The sequence below is a fragment of the Pelophylax lessonae genome (genome assembly GCF_965119305.1).
Source record: "Pelophylax lessonae genome assembly, chromosome: 3".
NCBI classification, from domain to species: domain Eukaryota; kingdom Metazoa; phylum Chordata; class Amphibia; order Anura; family Ranidae; genus Pelophylax; species Pelophylax lessonae.
Genome location: NC_138770.1, coordinates 142,076,063 through 142,091,453, shown reverse-complemented (window position 1 = coordinate 142,091,453; position 15,391 = coordinate 142,076,063). Strand labels below are relative to the sequence as shown.

Here is a 15,391-nt window from a genome sequence, read left to right as displayed (position 1 = left end):
CTGAACCGGCCAAGATTTGAACCTTTTATGGCTGGCTTAAAGGCCCGTACACACGTACCGATCGTCGGCCGAAAAGCTTCGGCCGACGACCGATCTGCCGATTGTAGGCTTGTTAGTATGATGCCTCCGACAGCGCACATTCGGCCGAAAAGAATCTGTCATGCAAGCATTAAAATTTTTGTATGCCGACACCAGAGCGGCCGATTGTTCGCCAGTCAGTACAGAATTCGGCCGACAGACCGCAGATTTGCAAGACTGGGCATGCTCAGAAAAGGAAAAACACAGGGAAAGTTAACCATTACATGACATCACTTCTGCAGTCGGCAGACAAAATTCTTGTGCAGTCTTTTGCACTTTTCAACAGACACCGACAGTTCTGGACAAAAGACGGCCGATCGTTCGGCTGACGATCGGTACGTGTGTACGGGGCTTTAGTATTAATTTACTGGGAATAGATAAGATAAAAGGACTAAGCTCTAGATAAACTTTTTTTTTTTTTTTAAATGAAACACAATAATTATATCCTTTTTTCTCACAGATAAATCAACATATCGGAAAAATGAAGACATATATGTACAACGACCAACAACACGCATGCGATTATCAAAATATGCCTCTTATAATACTTACCACCATTGTGAGCAGTGCCATCAGTATATGGGATACAATCCAAGATTTCAGGTAAGTAACAGTAAGGAAATATAAATAATATGATCTATAGTTGTGAGTCTGTATAAATTGTATGGTATATAGGTATATGTTGTATTGAAGGGTTTAATAGCAATAGTGGTTCCAAAACCATATTTCTGTACCCTAGGCCAGGCACATTAAGGGCTTATGTGACAGACATGATTTGCATTCCCATACATTCCCTCTGGGAATGAGAAACCTTCTTGAAGCAGGTCAGAAAGAGATCAACTGCAGGTGAAATGCACCTGCCAATTAATTCTGATTGACCTCAGAAGCATCTCAAACTGATGGCATCGAAACAATCTCAAAGCCCATTGACACAGGCCATAAACTTTTTTTCTTTATTAGGATATTGTTTGTTATTAGGGTTCCTGTATTTTACATACAATTGAAACACATGTTAAATGCAGGTCAGGAAAATCCCATTGACTTTAATTGAGCAGTACAGATGAGAGTTCAGAGACTGAATTTGACGTGTTTTTATTTGCACTGCATTTCTTTGGACATGGCATGTCCTTCTGAGGTGTGTTTTAAACTGCAGGTCAAACGCAACCTCTTGTTGTCATATGTTGCATTTGCAATTCAAAAGAATGCTGTTAACACAAGTTCTTAGACTGGCTATACATGGAGCAAATTTATTTCCTGCAACCACGGGTTGCAAGAAAGAAATTTGCTTGATTTTCCCATCAACACAGACAGTATTGATGTGGGAATCCCTCCTGCCGAGCCATTGTCTTCTCCCAAGAGAATCACAAGAGAATCCAACAGGCTTGTTGTACCAAAGTTGATCGATCAATCAACTTGGTACATTCAGCCTGCCCAATAATGGTTCGAACCGTGTATGGCCAGCCTTACTCTTTGCAATGAACCTCTTTCAGATAGGGTAAAGCAAAATGTAGTAACTAAAAGCAGCTAATAAGGGATTAGGTTACTGTAGTCCATGGAAAGTGATGGAAGCTAATTGGCTGATTTTTTTTTTTTTTTTTTTACTGTATTCTGCACATACAACAATATTGAAAAAATATATCCAATGTCAAACATGTCACATGTCACTTCAGGCAAGATCAGGCTCCCTACTTCACAATCACATCTCAGGTGCTGGCTCAGCTTGTCTCCACTGAAGGAACTTCTTTTGAGTGACACGTGTCCCACAATTTTGTTTGCATGATTTTGCGGTGATTTGCCGTGCAACAATCGCGGCAAAATTGCACCGCGTTTAGGACATTAGTGCCATTAATAAATAATGTCATCGTAAATGCGTCCTGTGTTTTGCTGTGATTGGGTTCAAATTGCCTAGGTGTGAATGGAGCCTAAGTTAGCAGTTTCCATGGCTTTAAAGGATTAGAGGGTTTAGTTCCACCAAAGTGCAGCTGATCTCTTTCTTTAGTTCATGAACCCATAGAAACCAGCTTGGGTCTATGCAATTGAAGTCAGGACTATACAGAATGGATAGTTGATTGCTGTGGCTTATTGCTCAATGGAATTAGCAGTTAAAGCTGAAATTCAGAAATATATAACAGGCAAATAGATGCAGCTTATTCTTCATTAATACATCTTTAAAGTATAACTAAAGGCCAAAGATTTTTGGGGGTTTGGATAGATCAGTGAGAAATTAGAACCAATGTCAAGATTCTATCGTTGTCTGTGTCCCTGTTGGCAGGGGCGTAACTACAGGGATTGCAGGGGTTGCAATCGCAACCGGGCCCCATGCTCAAGGGGGCCCATGTGGCTCCCCTGTACACCTGAATAGGAGGGGCAGCGGGGGCAGCATGTAGAGAAATTACTGTCCTCCTTTTTTCCTTCTGTAGCTGCAGGAGGAAAATGGAGGAGATTGGTTCCTCTGTACGCTGCCCCCCGCCACCTCTCCTATCCAGTATACTTGTGTTCTGCTGTCTCTGGGCCCTGTGTGCTCCCCTGGTCCCCCCCCTTCTGTGCTGCCCCCCCCCCCTTCAGAATGCTCCCTTCCCTCTCCTGCCGGCTGCTGCAGGGGATGTGTCATAATAGAGAACCAGGAAGGGGTCGGTAAATATGTAATTTACAAGCTCCTTCCTTTTCTGAATGGACAGAGTCATAGTCAGTGACATTGTCAAAAAATTAAATAAAATGATAAAAATAATACAATTAAAATACCACAAAAAAAAAACTACTGACACCAGCGGGTGAACTTCCAGGATCGCAAAGGTCCCACTTGCGACAGGGCCCTGGCATTCCACCGCCGTGGGTAGGCAGGAAGGGGGCCCACTGCAGAACTTGTGAAAGGGTCCCGCTGCGGGACCGTAATAAAGGGCCCCACAACTAGAGTAAAGGGCCCCAGGGGTCCAGGGGGCCCTTCATGGTTTCTTGCACCGGGGCCCTGTAGGTTCTAGTTACGCCTCTGCCTGTTGGAGAAATTCACTTTCCCTGTCTTGATCACCAATGTCACCTGGAATGGTACTTTAAATCTTTAAATGTATTTTTAATATGCAAGCAGTGTAAGTACCTCATGCAATACCATGTACGGCAGAGCTTGGACTAGGAGAGGCAGAAACAACACAAAAGGGAAGATTTACCAAAATTGGTGCACGCAGAATCTGGTGCAGCTTCTGCATAGTAACCGATCAGATTCTAGGTTTTATTGTCAAAGCTTAAATTGAAAATGCGAAAGTTAGAAGCTGATTGGTTACTATGCAAATCTGCACCAAATTCTATGTGCACCAGTTTTAGTAAATCTCCCCCATTAGAGTCCATCAGTTGTGCTGTAGTGCTCAAATAGCTTATCAGTCTACTGCTTTTTTTTTACTGTCCAGTCACAGGCTAGGGAAGGGACAAGACTTGTAAGTGTTACTTAACAGGAGCAGAGAAAAATCAGGTCTCCTTTTCCTCCAGACAGGGCTGTGTGGCAGAGCTGTGTAAATCTCAGAACCGGATGCTTTCTTTGTATGTATTTCAACTATGTATATTTAGCTGTTTGCTTGGAGATTAGCGTTAAAACGTTTAACTCTATATTGAATAAGACCTCTTGTTTTTGGTCCATTGAAGATGTTAGCCCCCTATTAAATATGGATCTGTATTCCAAACCAGCAAAGAGCAGAAATGTTGATATATTTTCTTATAATATTACTCAATGAGCATTTCTTTTTACCTTTTCGGACAGATGTATGAATCCACATTACATGCTTTTGCATTCTCTTATTCCATGCTGGGAGAAGAAATACAGTTACACTTCATCATACCTAAATCCAAAGAGCACCATTTTGTGTTCAGTCAACCAGGCGGCCAGCTTGAAAGCATGAGATTACCACTTGTCTCAGATAAGGTAAGAGCAAAGATTTGTCCCTGGCCTTAGCTGTTGGATTGTAACTGTCAGATACAAGAGACTCTGTGGTCAAAGTATTGTATAGTACTGTGTGTTATGGGCTTTTGTAGAATTGCAACATATTCAATTTTACGTTTCAAGTGAATTTTACTCCAGACTTCTTAATAACTATGGCTCACCTCCCATGCATTAAATCTATTGTAAATTAGGTAGTTTGCAGTAATCCTGAGTATAGTTTTTTCTTATGTAACATAGATTTTCTTCTCTTATGACCAGAATGCTGACTGTGTGAAAAGCCCCATCTTCACACCCACGACGGGCCGCCATGAACATGGTCTGTTTAACTTGTATCATGCAATGGATGGCAGCAGCCATTTACACATCTTAGTTGTTAAGGAATATGAGATGGCGATCTATAAAAAGTATTGGCCCAACCACATTATGCTGGTCTTGCCTAGCATCTTCAATAGTTCCGGAGTGGGTAAGTGTCAACAGTAGCTAGCATTATGAAATCCTCTGTGTAAAGGGAATTTATAATGTATATCAGTGTACTTATATTCTAAGCCTTTACTGTAATGTTTACCATAGGGTGATTTTGAACTTCACTTTTTACATGCTTGCTGTACCATATTGCTGTTATTGCATTTCATATGCAGAGTTAAAGACGCTCCATGTAGCGGCTGAGCATATTTTTGCTTTATGTATTTGGCCTTCTGGATTTAAAGCTGCTAAGATAAAAATAAAGATTTAAAGGGGGGCATTGTTCCTGACCAGTCCCCAGATTGGAAAGCTTGCATTGTAGGAGAGGTTAGGGAACCCATAGGCTGGAATTTCTCAAACTGTCCACTGACTGTCTTGTGGCTTCGGTGCCTTCAGAAAGGCCCATCCAATGATTCTGTAGAGAGTAGGTTGGAGTAGACAGGTTAAAAAGCCTTGTTCCCATGCTTCTAAACTAGACTAGAGACACTATGCCACTGCTACCTTGTCCAATTGCTCTCTTTACAATAAGTTCTAACGGCAAAATATTTTTTCTCTTTCATTCATTGACGGACACAGCTCTTTATCTTCTTGACCATTGGTTATACTGCCCCCTACAGGAGTAGGACACTAGGCAGGAAAAAGCTTGACTACGCCTATGGGGCAGTCCCAGGGAGTATACTCCCACTCTCAGCTATAGGCACTCCATTTTTTTCTGCCTAGTCAGGAGTAAGGACCTAGTTCCTTGCTGGGATTTCTGGTCCTGGCAATTTTTTTGCTTTTAAATGGAATTTTTTACAACCTTTGTTATTTTGTTCCTGTGAGAATCTACAATCAACTGCCGGACTGGGCAACAAATTGGATAATATAGATTCAGAGGGTCCCCCTAGTCAGGCCAGCAAACGCACGCAGGCCTCAGCTCCACGCTAGGTCGACCGCGACATAGCCCCACTGGAAGGGGACTGGTCTGCGAGTTAAATGTCCCGCGAGTCCGCATACCACCTGGCCTTGCCCTAAGTTGCTGCGTTCTTCCTGGCCGACAGCCACCCACCCTGGTGTGGTAAAAAGCTGTCCCCCCTCTTCCCTTGGACGGTTTTGTGGTGAACGTTGGCCCCTCCCTGGGATGGTGGGGCCCCCGGGTTCCCCTGCTCCCCCCCCAGCCCCTCTAAATTTCGGTGGTCACTGTGGGTCTTCCGGACCCCTCCCTGGGTGAGGTTATGAGCTGGCTAGAGCACAATAGCCCCATGGGAGGGTTTCCCTCATCAATACTGCAGACTGTGTTGATGGGGGAATTGAGCAATTTTCTTTCCTGCAATCCATGATTTCAGAAAAGAAAATCGCTCCGTCTATGGCTGGCTTAAATAGAGGATGAGAAAATAGACAGTAACATCCACCTTTCCATTGTGGTTGTATCAAGGTGTTGGTCCTATTTATAGATAAAAATGTTTGGGGAATTTTCATGATACGAAGAAGTGATGCAAAGTTTGGATCATGGGCCCCTACCGAGATGTTGGAATCTATTGTTAATATGACTCTTAAATTGGTGGTAAGCTTCAGATGGCTTCCTGTTGATTACAAACCTAACTTTAACCCTAATGCTGAATCTAATAAATAAGGAGCGAATTTCCTGAAAAAGATAGTAAAAAAAATATAGTAATACTAATAATAATTTTGCTACTGTGAGAGGAGGTGGGTGGAGGTGGAATGGCAGAAAGTGGCCAGGGAAGTGAACCTTCTCTTTAAGAATAAAGACCTTTTTTAAATTTTTTTTATTTCTTTCCAGTAGAACCGTTTTTGTATTTATTTATCTGCAAAATGCTTTACAGTAAAGGGCTCAGCATGAATCAGAGCACAGACAGAGGTACAGCAGGGCAGAGAATTACATCGATTAATTGAAATCAGACTGTGGTGCAAGTTGTAATAACAGTGAGATGTTTGCTGATACTTGACATTCATTATCAGTTTTGTATTATTTGTCTCCTCATTACGCACACACAGCGGTGACACCTCTGACCTCTGAAACAAAACTGGACACCTTTTTTACTAACTTCTATTTCAGTCTTTTTCTCTCTTTCTTATATTCTATGTCTTTCACACTTTGTTAGTTAATTAAAGCTTTATCTCAACGGTATTGCTGAAAACTGTGAGTTTGTTTTAGGTAAATAATTGTTGGTATACTTGTCTATATAATCACACTGTCGGCAAGTATATAATCTTTTAGCTCTGGTATCTCAGTTGGAGTTCTCCTAGCTCTGGTCCATAGTGAAAACTAAAATCAGCAACAAAAATGACAACATAATTGTACAATCACTACACAATCTTCTCAATGTAGGCCAAGAGATTAGATATAAAATGAAGAAAGATATACCTGCACTCAAATCCCAATAGCTTCTACATGTACTGTATATAACCTGGCAGGTGCTAAAGGGGGGTTACCATACAGGGCAGCCATCAGAAATTGTGGGGCCCCTTACACAGCTATAGGCCTGGGCCCCCCCGGGCCTGACCACCAACATTCAGCAGGGCCTGCCCATGGGCCATCACACCAAATCCACCCACTAGCCATAACCGTGAGTCCTTCAGTGTACACGTTTATTTTAACACTTACAACGTAATATATGAAAATTCTATTCCAAGTCATCAGTGCTATCAAGATTTAACAGTAAGGAATTATATTTTGTCCAAAAAGATCCCAATTCAGCAGCTGTACGCATTCAGCCCCCCTCACATGTGAACGCATTCAGCCCCCCTCACACGTGTACGCACTCAGCCCCCCTCACACGTGTACGCACTCAGCCCCCCTCACACGTGTACGCACTCAGCCCCCCTCACACCTGTACGCACTCAGCCCCCCTCACACCTGTACGCATTCAGCCCCCCTCACACGTGTACGCACTCAGCCCCCCTCACACGTGTACGCACTCAGCCCCCCTCACACATGTACGCACTCAGCTCCCCTCACACGTGTACGCACTCAGCCCCCCTCACACGTGTACGCACTCATCCCCCCTCACACCTGTACGCATTCAGCCCCCCTCACACGTGTACGCACTCAGCCCCCCTCACACGTGTACACACTCAGCCCCCCTCACACCTGTACGCACTCAGCCACCCTCACACCTGTACGCATTCAGCCCCCCTCACACGTGTACGCACTCAGCCCCCCTCACACCTGTACGCATTCAGCCCCCCTCACACGTGTACGCACTCAGCCCCCCTCACACGTGTACGCACTCAGCCCCCCTCACACCTGTACGCACTCAGCCCCCCTCACACCTGTACGCATTCAGCCCCCCTCACACGTGTACGCACTCAGCCCCCCTCACACGTGTACGCACTCAGCCCCCCTCACACATGTACGCACTCAGCTCCCCTCACACGTGTACGCACTCAGCCCCCCTCACACGTGTACGCACTCATCCCCCCTCACACCTGTACGCATTCAGCCCCCCTCACACGTGTACGCACTCAGCCCCCCTCACACGTGTACACACTCAGCCCCCCTCACACCTGTACGCACTCAGCCACCCTCACACCTGTACGCATTCAGCCCCCCTCACACGTGTACGCACTCAGCCCCCCTCACACGTGTACGCACTCAGCCCCCCTCACACGTGTACGCACTCAGCCCCCCTCACACATGTACGCACTCAGCCCCCCTCACATGTGTACGAACTCAGCCCCCCTCACACGTGTACGCAATCAGCCCCCCTCAAACGTGTACGCACTCAGCCCCCCTCACAAGTGTACGCACTCAGCGCCCCTCACACGTGTACGCACTCAGCCCCCTTCACACGTGAGCCCCCCTCACACGTGTACGCACTCAGCGCCCCTCACACGTGTACGTACTCAGCCCCCTCACACCTGTACGCACTCAGCGCTCCTCGCATCTGTACGCACTCAGCCCCCCTCACACGTGTACGCACTCAGCGCCCATCACACACACGTACAGACACACACAGACATGTACACACACACACAGTCATGTGTACACACACATGTACACTCACAGATATATAAACACAGACATGTACAAACACACACACACATGTACGCACACAGACACAGACAGAGATGTACACACACACACACAGACATGTACGCACACAGACATGTACGCTCACAGACATGTACACACACAGACATGTACACACACACACACAGACATGTACACACACAGATACAGACAGACATGTACACACACACACAGACATGTACACACACACACAGACAGACATGTATGCACACACACACACACACACACACAGACATGTACGCACACACACACAGACATGTACGCACACAGACATGTACACACACACACACAGAAATATACGCACACAGACATGTACGCACACACACACAGACAGACATGTACGCACACACACACACACAGACACAGACATGTACGCACACAGACATGTATGCACACAGACATGTACACACACACACAGACAGACATGTACGCACACACACAGACATGTACACAGACAGACATGTACGCACACACACGCACACAGACACAGACATGTACACACACAGACATGTACACACACACACACAGACAGACAGACATGTACACACACAGACATGTACGCACACAGACATGTACACACACACAGACATGTACGCACACACACAGACATGTACACACACAGACATGTACGCACACACACACACACACACACACACAGACATGTACGCACACACACAGACATGTACACACACAGACATGCCAACAAACATACTCACAGACACACACCCACCATGTACACACACAGATACATACATACACACACATATACACACACATATACATACACAGACACACATGTACACAACCACCCCCCCCCCCTTCAGTTGTACAACAGCCCTTACTTGTAAGGTGGTCTTCCTAGCCCCCGCTCTTGTTTCCCCCATGTGTGTGTGTGACACAGAGATGATCTGCAGTCCAGGATACAGTACAGGCAGCACACACGAGGAGTGCAAATACAGGAAGTAGCCAGAGGTGGCAGCAAAGAGCCCGAAGTGAGCTCAATGAGACAGAGAAGCAGCAGCTGCCGACTTCCATTCAGAAAGCCAGCGCAGTCACGGAGCACCTCTACACACCACCCCGCCTTTTCCTATCCTCGCCGGGCCCGTCCAGATGATCGGGCCCCTTACAAGTGTATGGGCTGTACCCCCCTGATGGCGGCCCTGTTACCATATATTAAGACTAAAAATTCTGGAAGAACCCTCTGCACACTGCAACATACTCTCTCTGTAGGAAACTTTGCAATAAAAAAATGGGGATTTTTAGTTCACATACATTGCAATACATGTTTAAACTGGCCAGATGCATCAAAGTAATCTCTCTCTTGACAGTCCTACTCTGCTCTGCAAAATGCAAATGCTACATTGAATACAGTGCCATTGTTGGGCAGATAGGCACAAGTTGTAGGAGAGCTACAAGTCCCAGATCTTGTCACTGACCTCCAACGCAATAGAAGAAAGATATACCTTTGCTCAAATCCCAAAAGCTTCTACATGTTTGAGTGCAGGTACTGTATATCTTTCTTCTATTGCATTGCAGGTCAGTGACCAGACCAGGAACATGTAGCTCTCCTACAACCTGTGTCTATCTGCCCCATATTAGCACTGTATCTAATATAGCATTTGCATTTTGCAAAGCAGAGTAGGACTGGCCAGAGAGGGATTATTTTTATGCAGCTGGACAGCTTAAACATGTATTGCAATGTATGTGAACTAAAAATCCCCATTTTTTTATTGTAAAATTTGCTATAGAGAGTGCGTTGCAGTGTGCAGAGGATTCATCCAGAATTTTTGGAAAATATAAAATGAGGTGCATTTAGGTAGGCCCTTACACATCACAAAACAATGGAGTGCCAAGTAACATGTATTTCGTCCCTCAGGGTAGACTGACAAGGGCTCAAAGCCTTTCAGGGCCTCCTTTGGAGGATCCAAACGTACCTGGTCTTACAAACCAGGAGTGGCTTCTCCAGACCCGCGGACAAGGCTCCTTTAACATGAAGGTGTGCCCTTACCCGTATCGGGGGTAAGGGGACGTCTTCGCTGGTTTCCAGACCCGTGGACTTCCCTGGTACAACACAAGTGGGTCCACAAAGTAATTCACTCTAGTCCCCCGGCAAGGTTCTTTCCTTCCAACTTGCGCCTGTCCCCGGACCACTTACAGGGTCTGTTTGGCGCGGTAAAAGATCTGTTGCTTCAAGGGGTGATTATCCCAGTTCCAAATCCTGAACATTTTCAGGGTTTTTTCTCAAACCGGTTTACATTTCCCAGGAAGGAAGGCAATCATCTACCTCAAGGGGCTGAACTGCTTTGTGCGGGTGCAGAAGTTCAGAATTTCTATTCACACGGTGGTGGCATCCCTGCCTCAGGGGGATTTCCTTGCTTCTATCGGCATCAAGGCTGCCTACCTTCACATTCCAATATGTGCCAGTCACCAGCGCTTTCTCCGCTTTGCCGTGGGAGAAGAGGATTATAAGTTTGTGGCGTTACCCTTTGGTCTCGCCTCCGCTCCACGGGTCTTCACAAAAGTGTTAGCCCCAGTGCTATCTTTGTTACGCCAGCGGGGGATTGCGGTGCTGGGCTACTTGGATGATCTCCTTCTGCGAGCGGAGTCTCCTACTGCTTTGATGGAAAACCTGGAGATCACAATACGAACTCTGCAGGAGTTCGGCTGAATTCTGAATTTTCAGAAATCTACACTGGTTCCATTCACAAAGCTTGACTATCTGGGGCTGACTCTGGACTCCAGAGCGCTCCTTCCTCTGGACAAACTGCAGAAATTGCAGGCTGCAATTCGTCTCCTGCTGTCCAGCAGATGGTGATCCCTCCAGACTTGCATGTGGGTGCTGGGCCTGATGGTGTCTAGCTTCGAGGCAGTTCCATATGCACAGTTCCCTACGAGGTCCAAGCAAAGGGAGATTCTGGCCAAATGGGACAAGACTCCACAGTCTCTGGACAATCAGATCCGGCTAAGTCAGGGAACGAAGGAGTCCCTGATATGGTGGCTTCGTTCTCCGGCACTTCGGCTGGGCAAATCCTTCTTTCCCTTGTATTGGACAGGGGTCACCACGGATGCCAGGGGAATTCTGCTCCGGGGATCTGGACACTGGAAGAGTCCAGACTACCGATCAATGTCTTGGAACTCTGAGCAGTTAGACTGTGCCTGGACCATTGGACGGATCGTCTTCAGGGATGTCCAGTGCACATTTAATTGGACAATGCCACATGGCTTATGTCAATCACCAAGGGGGCGCAAAAAGTGTCCTGGGGGCTCTGGAGGCATGGCATTCTAAGGTGGGCAGAACTGTTAGTCCCAGCCCTCTCAGCCGTACACATTCCCGGGGTGGAAAACTGGCAGGCGGATTACCTCAGTTGGCAGGTGTTGGACCAAGGGGAGTGGTCCCTTCATCCGGAGGTGTTTTACCAGTGTGTCTCCTCCAGTGGGGCATCCCCGAGGTGGATCTGTTAGCATCTTGGCTCAAAAGAAAGGTGCATAGGTTTGTGGCTTGGTCATGGGATCCTCTGGCGGATGCCACAGATGCACTGTTGGCCCCGTGGGGTCAGTATCGTCTGATTTACTCCTTCCCTCCTCTCAAGCTTCTGCCAAGAATTCTACGCAGGATTGAGGCAGAAGGGATTATGGTCATCTTAGTGGCTCTGGACTGGCCTCGCCGAGCTTGGTACTCCGATCTGGTGTGGCTAGTCACCTGACGTTCCTTGGAAGCTTCTTCTCAGGGAGGGTCTGTTGTCCCAAGGACCGATCTTCCATCCTGCTTCACAGTCGCTGGCTTTGACGGCTTGGCTGTTGAACACTAGGTGCTGAAGGATAGAGGTTTATCTGAGTCGGTGATTCCTACACTGTTAAAAATTAGGAAGATCTACCATCTTACATGGAAGACGTACATTGCATAGTGTGAGTCTCTTAGGGTTCATCCTCGCTCCTTCTCGGTGGTTTGAATCTTGAACTTCCTTCAACGGGGGAGTTGAACAGAAATTGGCCTTGAGTACCATCAAGGGCCAGGTGTCGGCTTTGGCGGTCTTCTTTCAACGACCTATGGCCACACACTCCCTGGTGCGTACCTTTATTCTGGGTGTCCGACATTTGGTTCCTCCAGTGCAGTCTCCTCAATTTGGTGCTTTCGACCCTCCAGAAGCCTCCCTTTGAGAATTTTTTTGGGAGATTCCCCTCCTTACGCTGTCCCAGAAGGTGGCCTATTTTGGTAGCTATCACCTCTGCGTGCAGGGTTTCGGAATTGGCGGCGTTATAGTTTCATTCACTTGACCTGGTGATTTACAGAGACAAGATGGTTCTTCGCCCCTGTCCTAAGGAAATTGCCTTGCATGCCTTGGATATTGTCCAGGCAATTAGGGTGTACTTAGCAGCTACGGAGTTATTCAGGAAGTCAAACTCAATATTTGTGCTCGCGGATGGGCCTTGTAAAGGGTTGTCTTCTTCCTCTGCGTCCATTTCTAGATGGATAAGACAGACAGTGATTCAGGCCTATTCCATCAAGGGTCAGGTTCCTCCTTTCCCTGTTAAGGTGCACTCTACTAGGGCGCTTAGTGCCTCCTGGGCCCTCCGTCATCAGGCGTCAGTGACGCAAGTTTGCAAGGCTGCCACCTGGTCATCAGTGCACACTTTCACAATCTTATGAAGTGGATGTGTTGGCATCTGCGGATGCTTCTTTTGGCCGCAAGGTTTTGCAGGCTGCTGTTGGGAGGACCTGATCCTCTTTGAGGGTGTATTGTTTTTTTCTGCTTTGGGACATCCCAATGGTTAAGAACATCAGGCGCTGTGTCTGTCAATGGACGAAAGAGAAAATGGGATTTTTGACTTACCGTAAAATCCATTTTTCTGATGTTCATTGACAGACACAGCAGCCACCTCTCTGTGGAGTTGTATTCTTCTGACACTTCTTGTAACAAAACTGAGTACCTATAGCAGAGATAGGGAATATATCCCTTGGGACTGCCCATAGTCATAGCCAGACTTTTTTTCTGCCTAGTGTCCTACTCCTGAAGGGGGGCAGTATAGCCCAATGGTTAAGAATATCAGGAGCTGTGTCCATCAATGAACATCAGAGAAATGGATTTTACGGTAAGTCAAAAATCCAATTTTTCTTAGGTTTAGGAAAATGGGGATAGGATTTGAATCCACAGGCATAGCATGACAGACAGATGATCTGTCTCTTAAAGAGATGCAGATATTGACTTGTGAGAGCCTGTCCAGGCAGGAAAAGATGAATAGGAAAGGGTAAGCAATGAAGCTCAGCTGGATTTGGTCCACAAGAGCCAGATATTGGGGGTCTGGGCTGCTGAGCTGCTGCTGCAGTGGCAGCCAATGTGGAGGAAAGACAAAGGGCCCTAAGGCTGAGGGCCAGAGCTTAATCCAGGAGGCTGAATGTGTACTTTGGTAGAAGTACGCAAAATAACCCCTTACATAGGTAACTCTCCTTGTGTTATATGCTTTTTTTTTTTTCCTTTTAATGAAAGTAGGCAAGGAGCCCTTAAAAGTACTTTTCTGGCTGGAATTGAGTTCCTGGAAAGCTCTGTTCACAATAGTTACATAGTTATTCAGGTTGAAAATAATGACACAGGTCCACTGAGCTCAACCAAGCGACAAAAATAAAAAGCTTTTATCCTCAGAACCTAGGAACCCTGAACATCGCAGTTGGGTAGCTTCACGGGGATGTAGTCAACAGAGACACTGAAATAAATATTTCATCCCATAAAGATCTAAGAGAAAAATCTAGCCCTTCTCCTTTCTATCTAACACAAATAGTTTTGGTTGAGATCTAGCTTCACCTCCCTCGTTTCCTAAAAGTTACACTTTGGGATTTGGGGAAGGGGGCAGAAAATCCTGTTCCATTCTGTATTGACCGACTTAGTTTTACACTCTATTATTGTTATTAACGGTACTTATATAGTGCTTACACAGCACTTTATATATATATATATATATATATATATATATATATATATATATATATATATATGTACTGTGTATACAGTATATACAGTATACAGTATATGTGAGAAAAAGAGGTATTGATACCAAAACTGCGCAAATGGTGCATAAATATAAAATATAAATAATATAAATAAATAAATAAATAATTGGTGAGTAATTAATGCGGAATTTCTCCCACACTGTTAGCTGCTACATAAACGTGAAAACGTGATATTGGTGAATAAAGAAGAAATAGTAGCGCTCAACAGAATAAATAACATCAAATGAATAAATCAATATCGTGCAAATAAATCGTGCAAAATAAAGTCTCTAGTGTCCAAAGCAATTGGATGAATCAATCGGACCAACAGAAAAGACACAGACTTGATGGGGTGGTTCTTTAGCAAAGCCTTCACCTCCACACGATCACCCAGTGAGATATAAGTATATACCGCTTACCAGATCCACTGGACCCCTTAGTTACAGGGGGTCAAACACGCTTTGTATTCCAAATTCACTCTAATGCATCTCGTTTCCATAGATGTATATCATCAAAGCCAAAGCAATGCCAAAATCAGAAACCAAGCCATAGATAGGGACAAAGGAATAATCTCATGGTGCAGTATTTCTTAAAATTCAATCATTTATTTAGATGAATTGCACTTACTACACAATGATGCATTAAAAGCCTTCGATTATGCGGTTGTTTGCTGGGGACGGGAGACGCTGCTCCACGCTGCGCTCCTCAGACCTCAGACCCGGAAGTGTATGGTCTCACGTTCCCGACGTACGTTTCGTCAGTCACGGCTGACGTCATCAGGGGATCATGTGACCGTACCTTACTCTGCATTATTTATGCAGATCATGCTCGCATCCGCACCAATCACTTCCTTGGTGTATAGTCCTGAACCGCCCATGCCTCACGGCTTGTAAGTTCAGCCCCTATGTTT

General features: G+C 45.7%; 1 protein-coding gene across 1 annotated transcript in view; it reads left to right on the top strand.

Annotated features, from left to right (window-relative positions):
• The window catches only part of GREB1 (growth regulating estrogen receptor binding 1), a 227,440-nt gene that overhangs the window by 194,266 nt on the left and 17,783 nt on the right, over positions 1-15,391 (top strand). Inside the window, exons 25-27 of the mRNA XM_082252227.1 lie at positions 539-681; positions 3,824-3,985; positions 4,262-4,466. Coding sequence (XP_082108353.1) covers positions 539-681; positions 3,824-3,985; positions 4,262-4,466 — 510 coding nt within the window. The remainder of the gene's footprint in view (positions 1-538; positions 682-3,823; positions 3,986-4,261; positions 4,467-15,391) is intronic.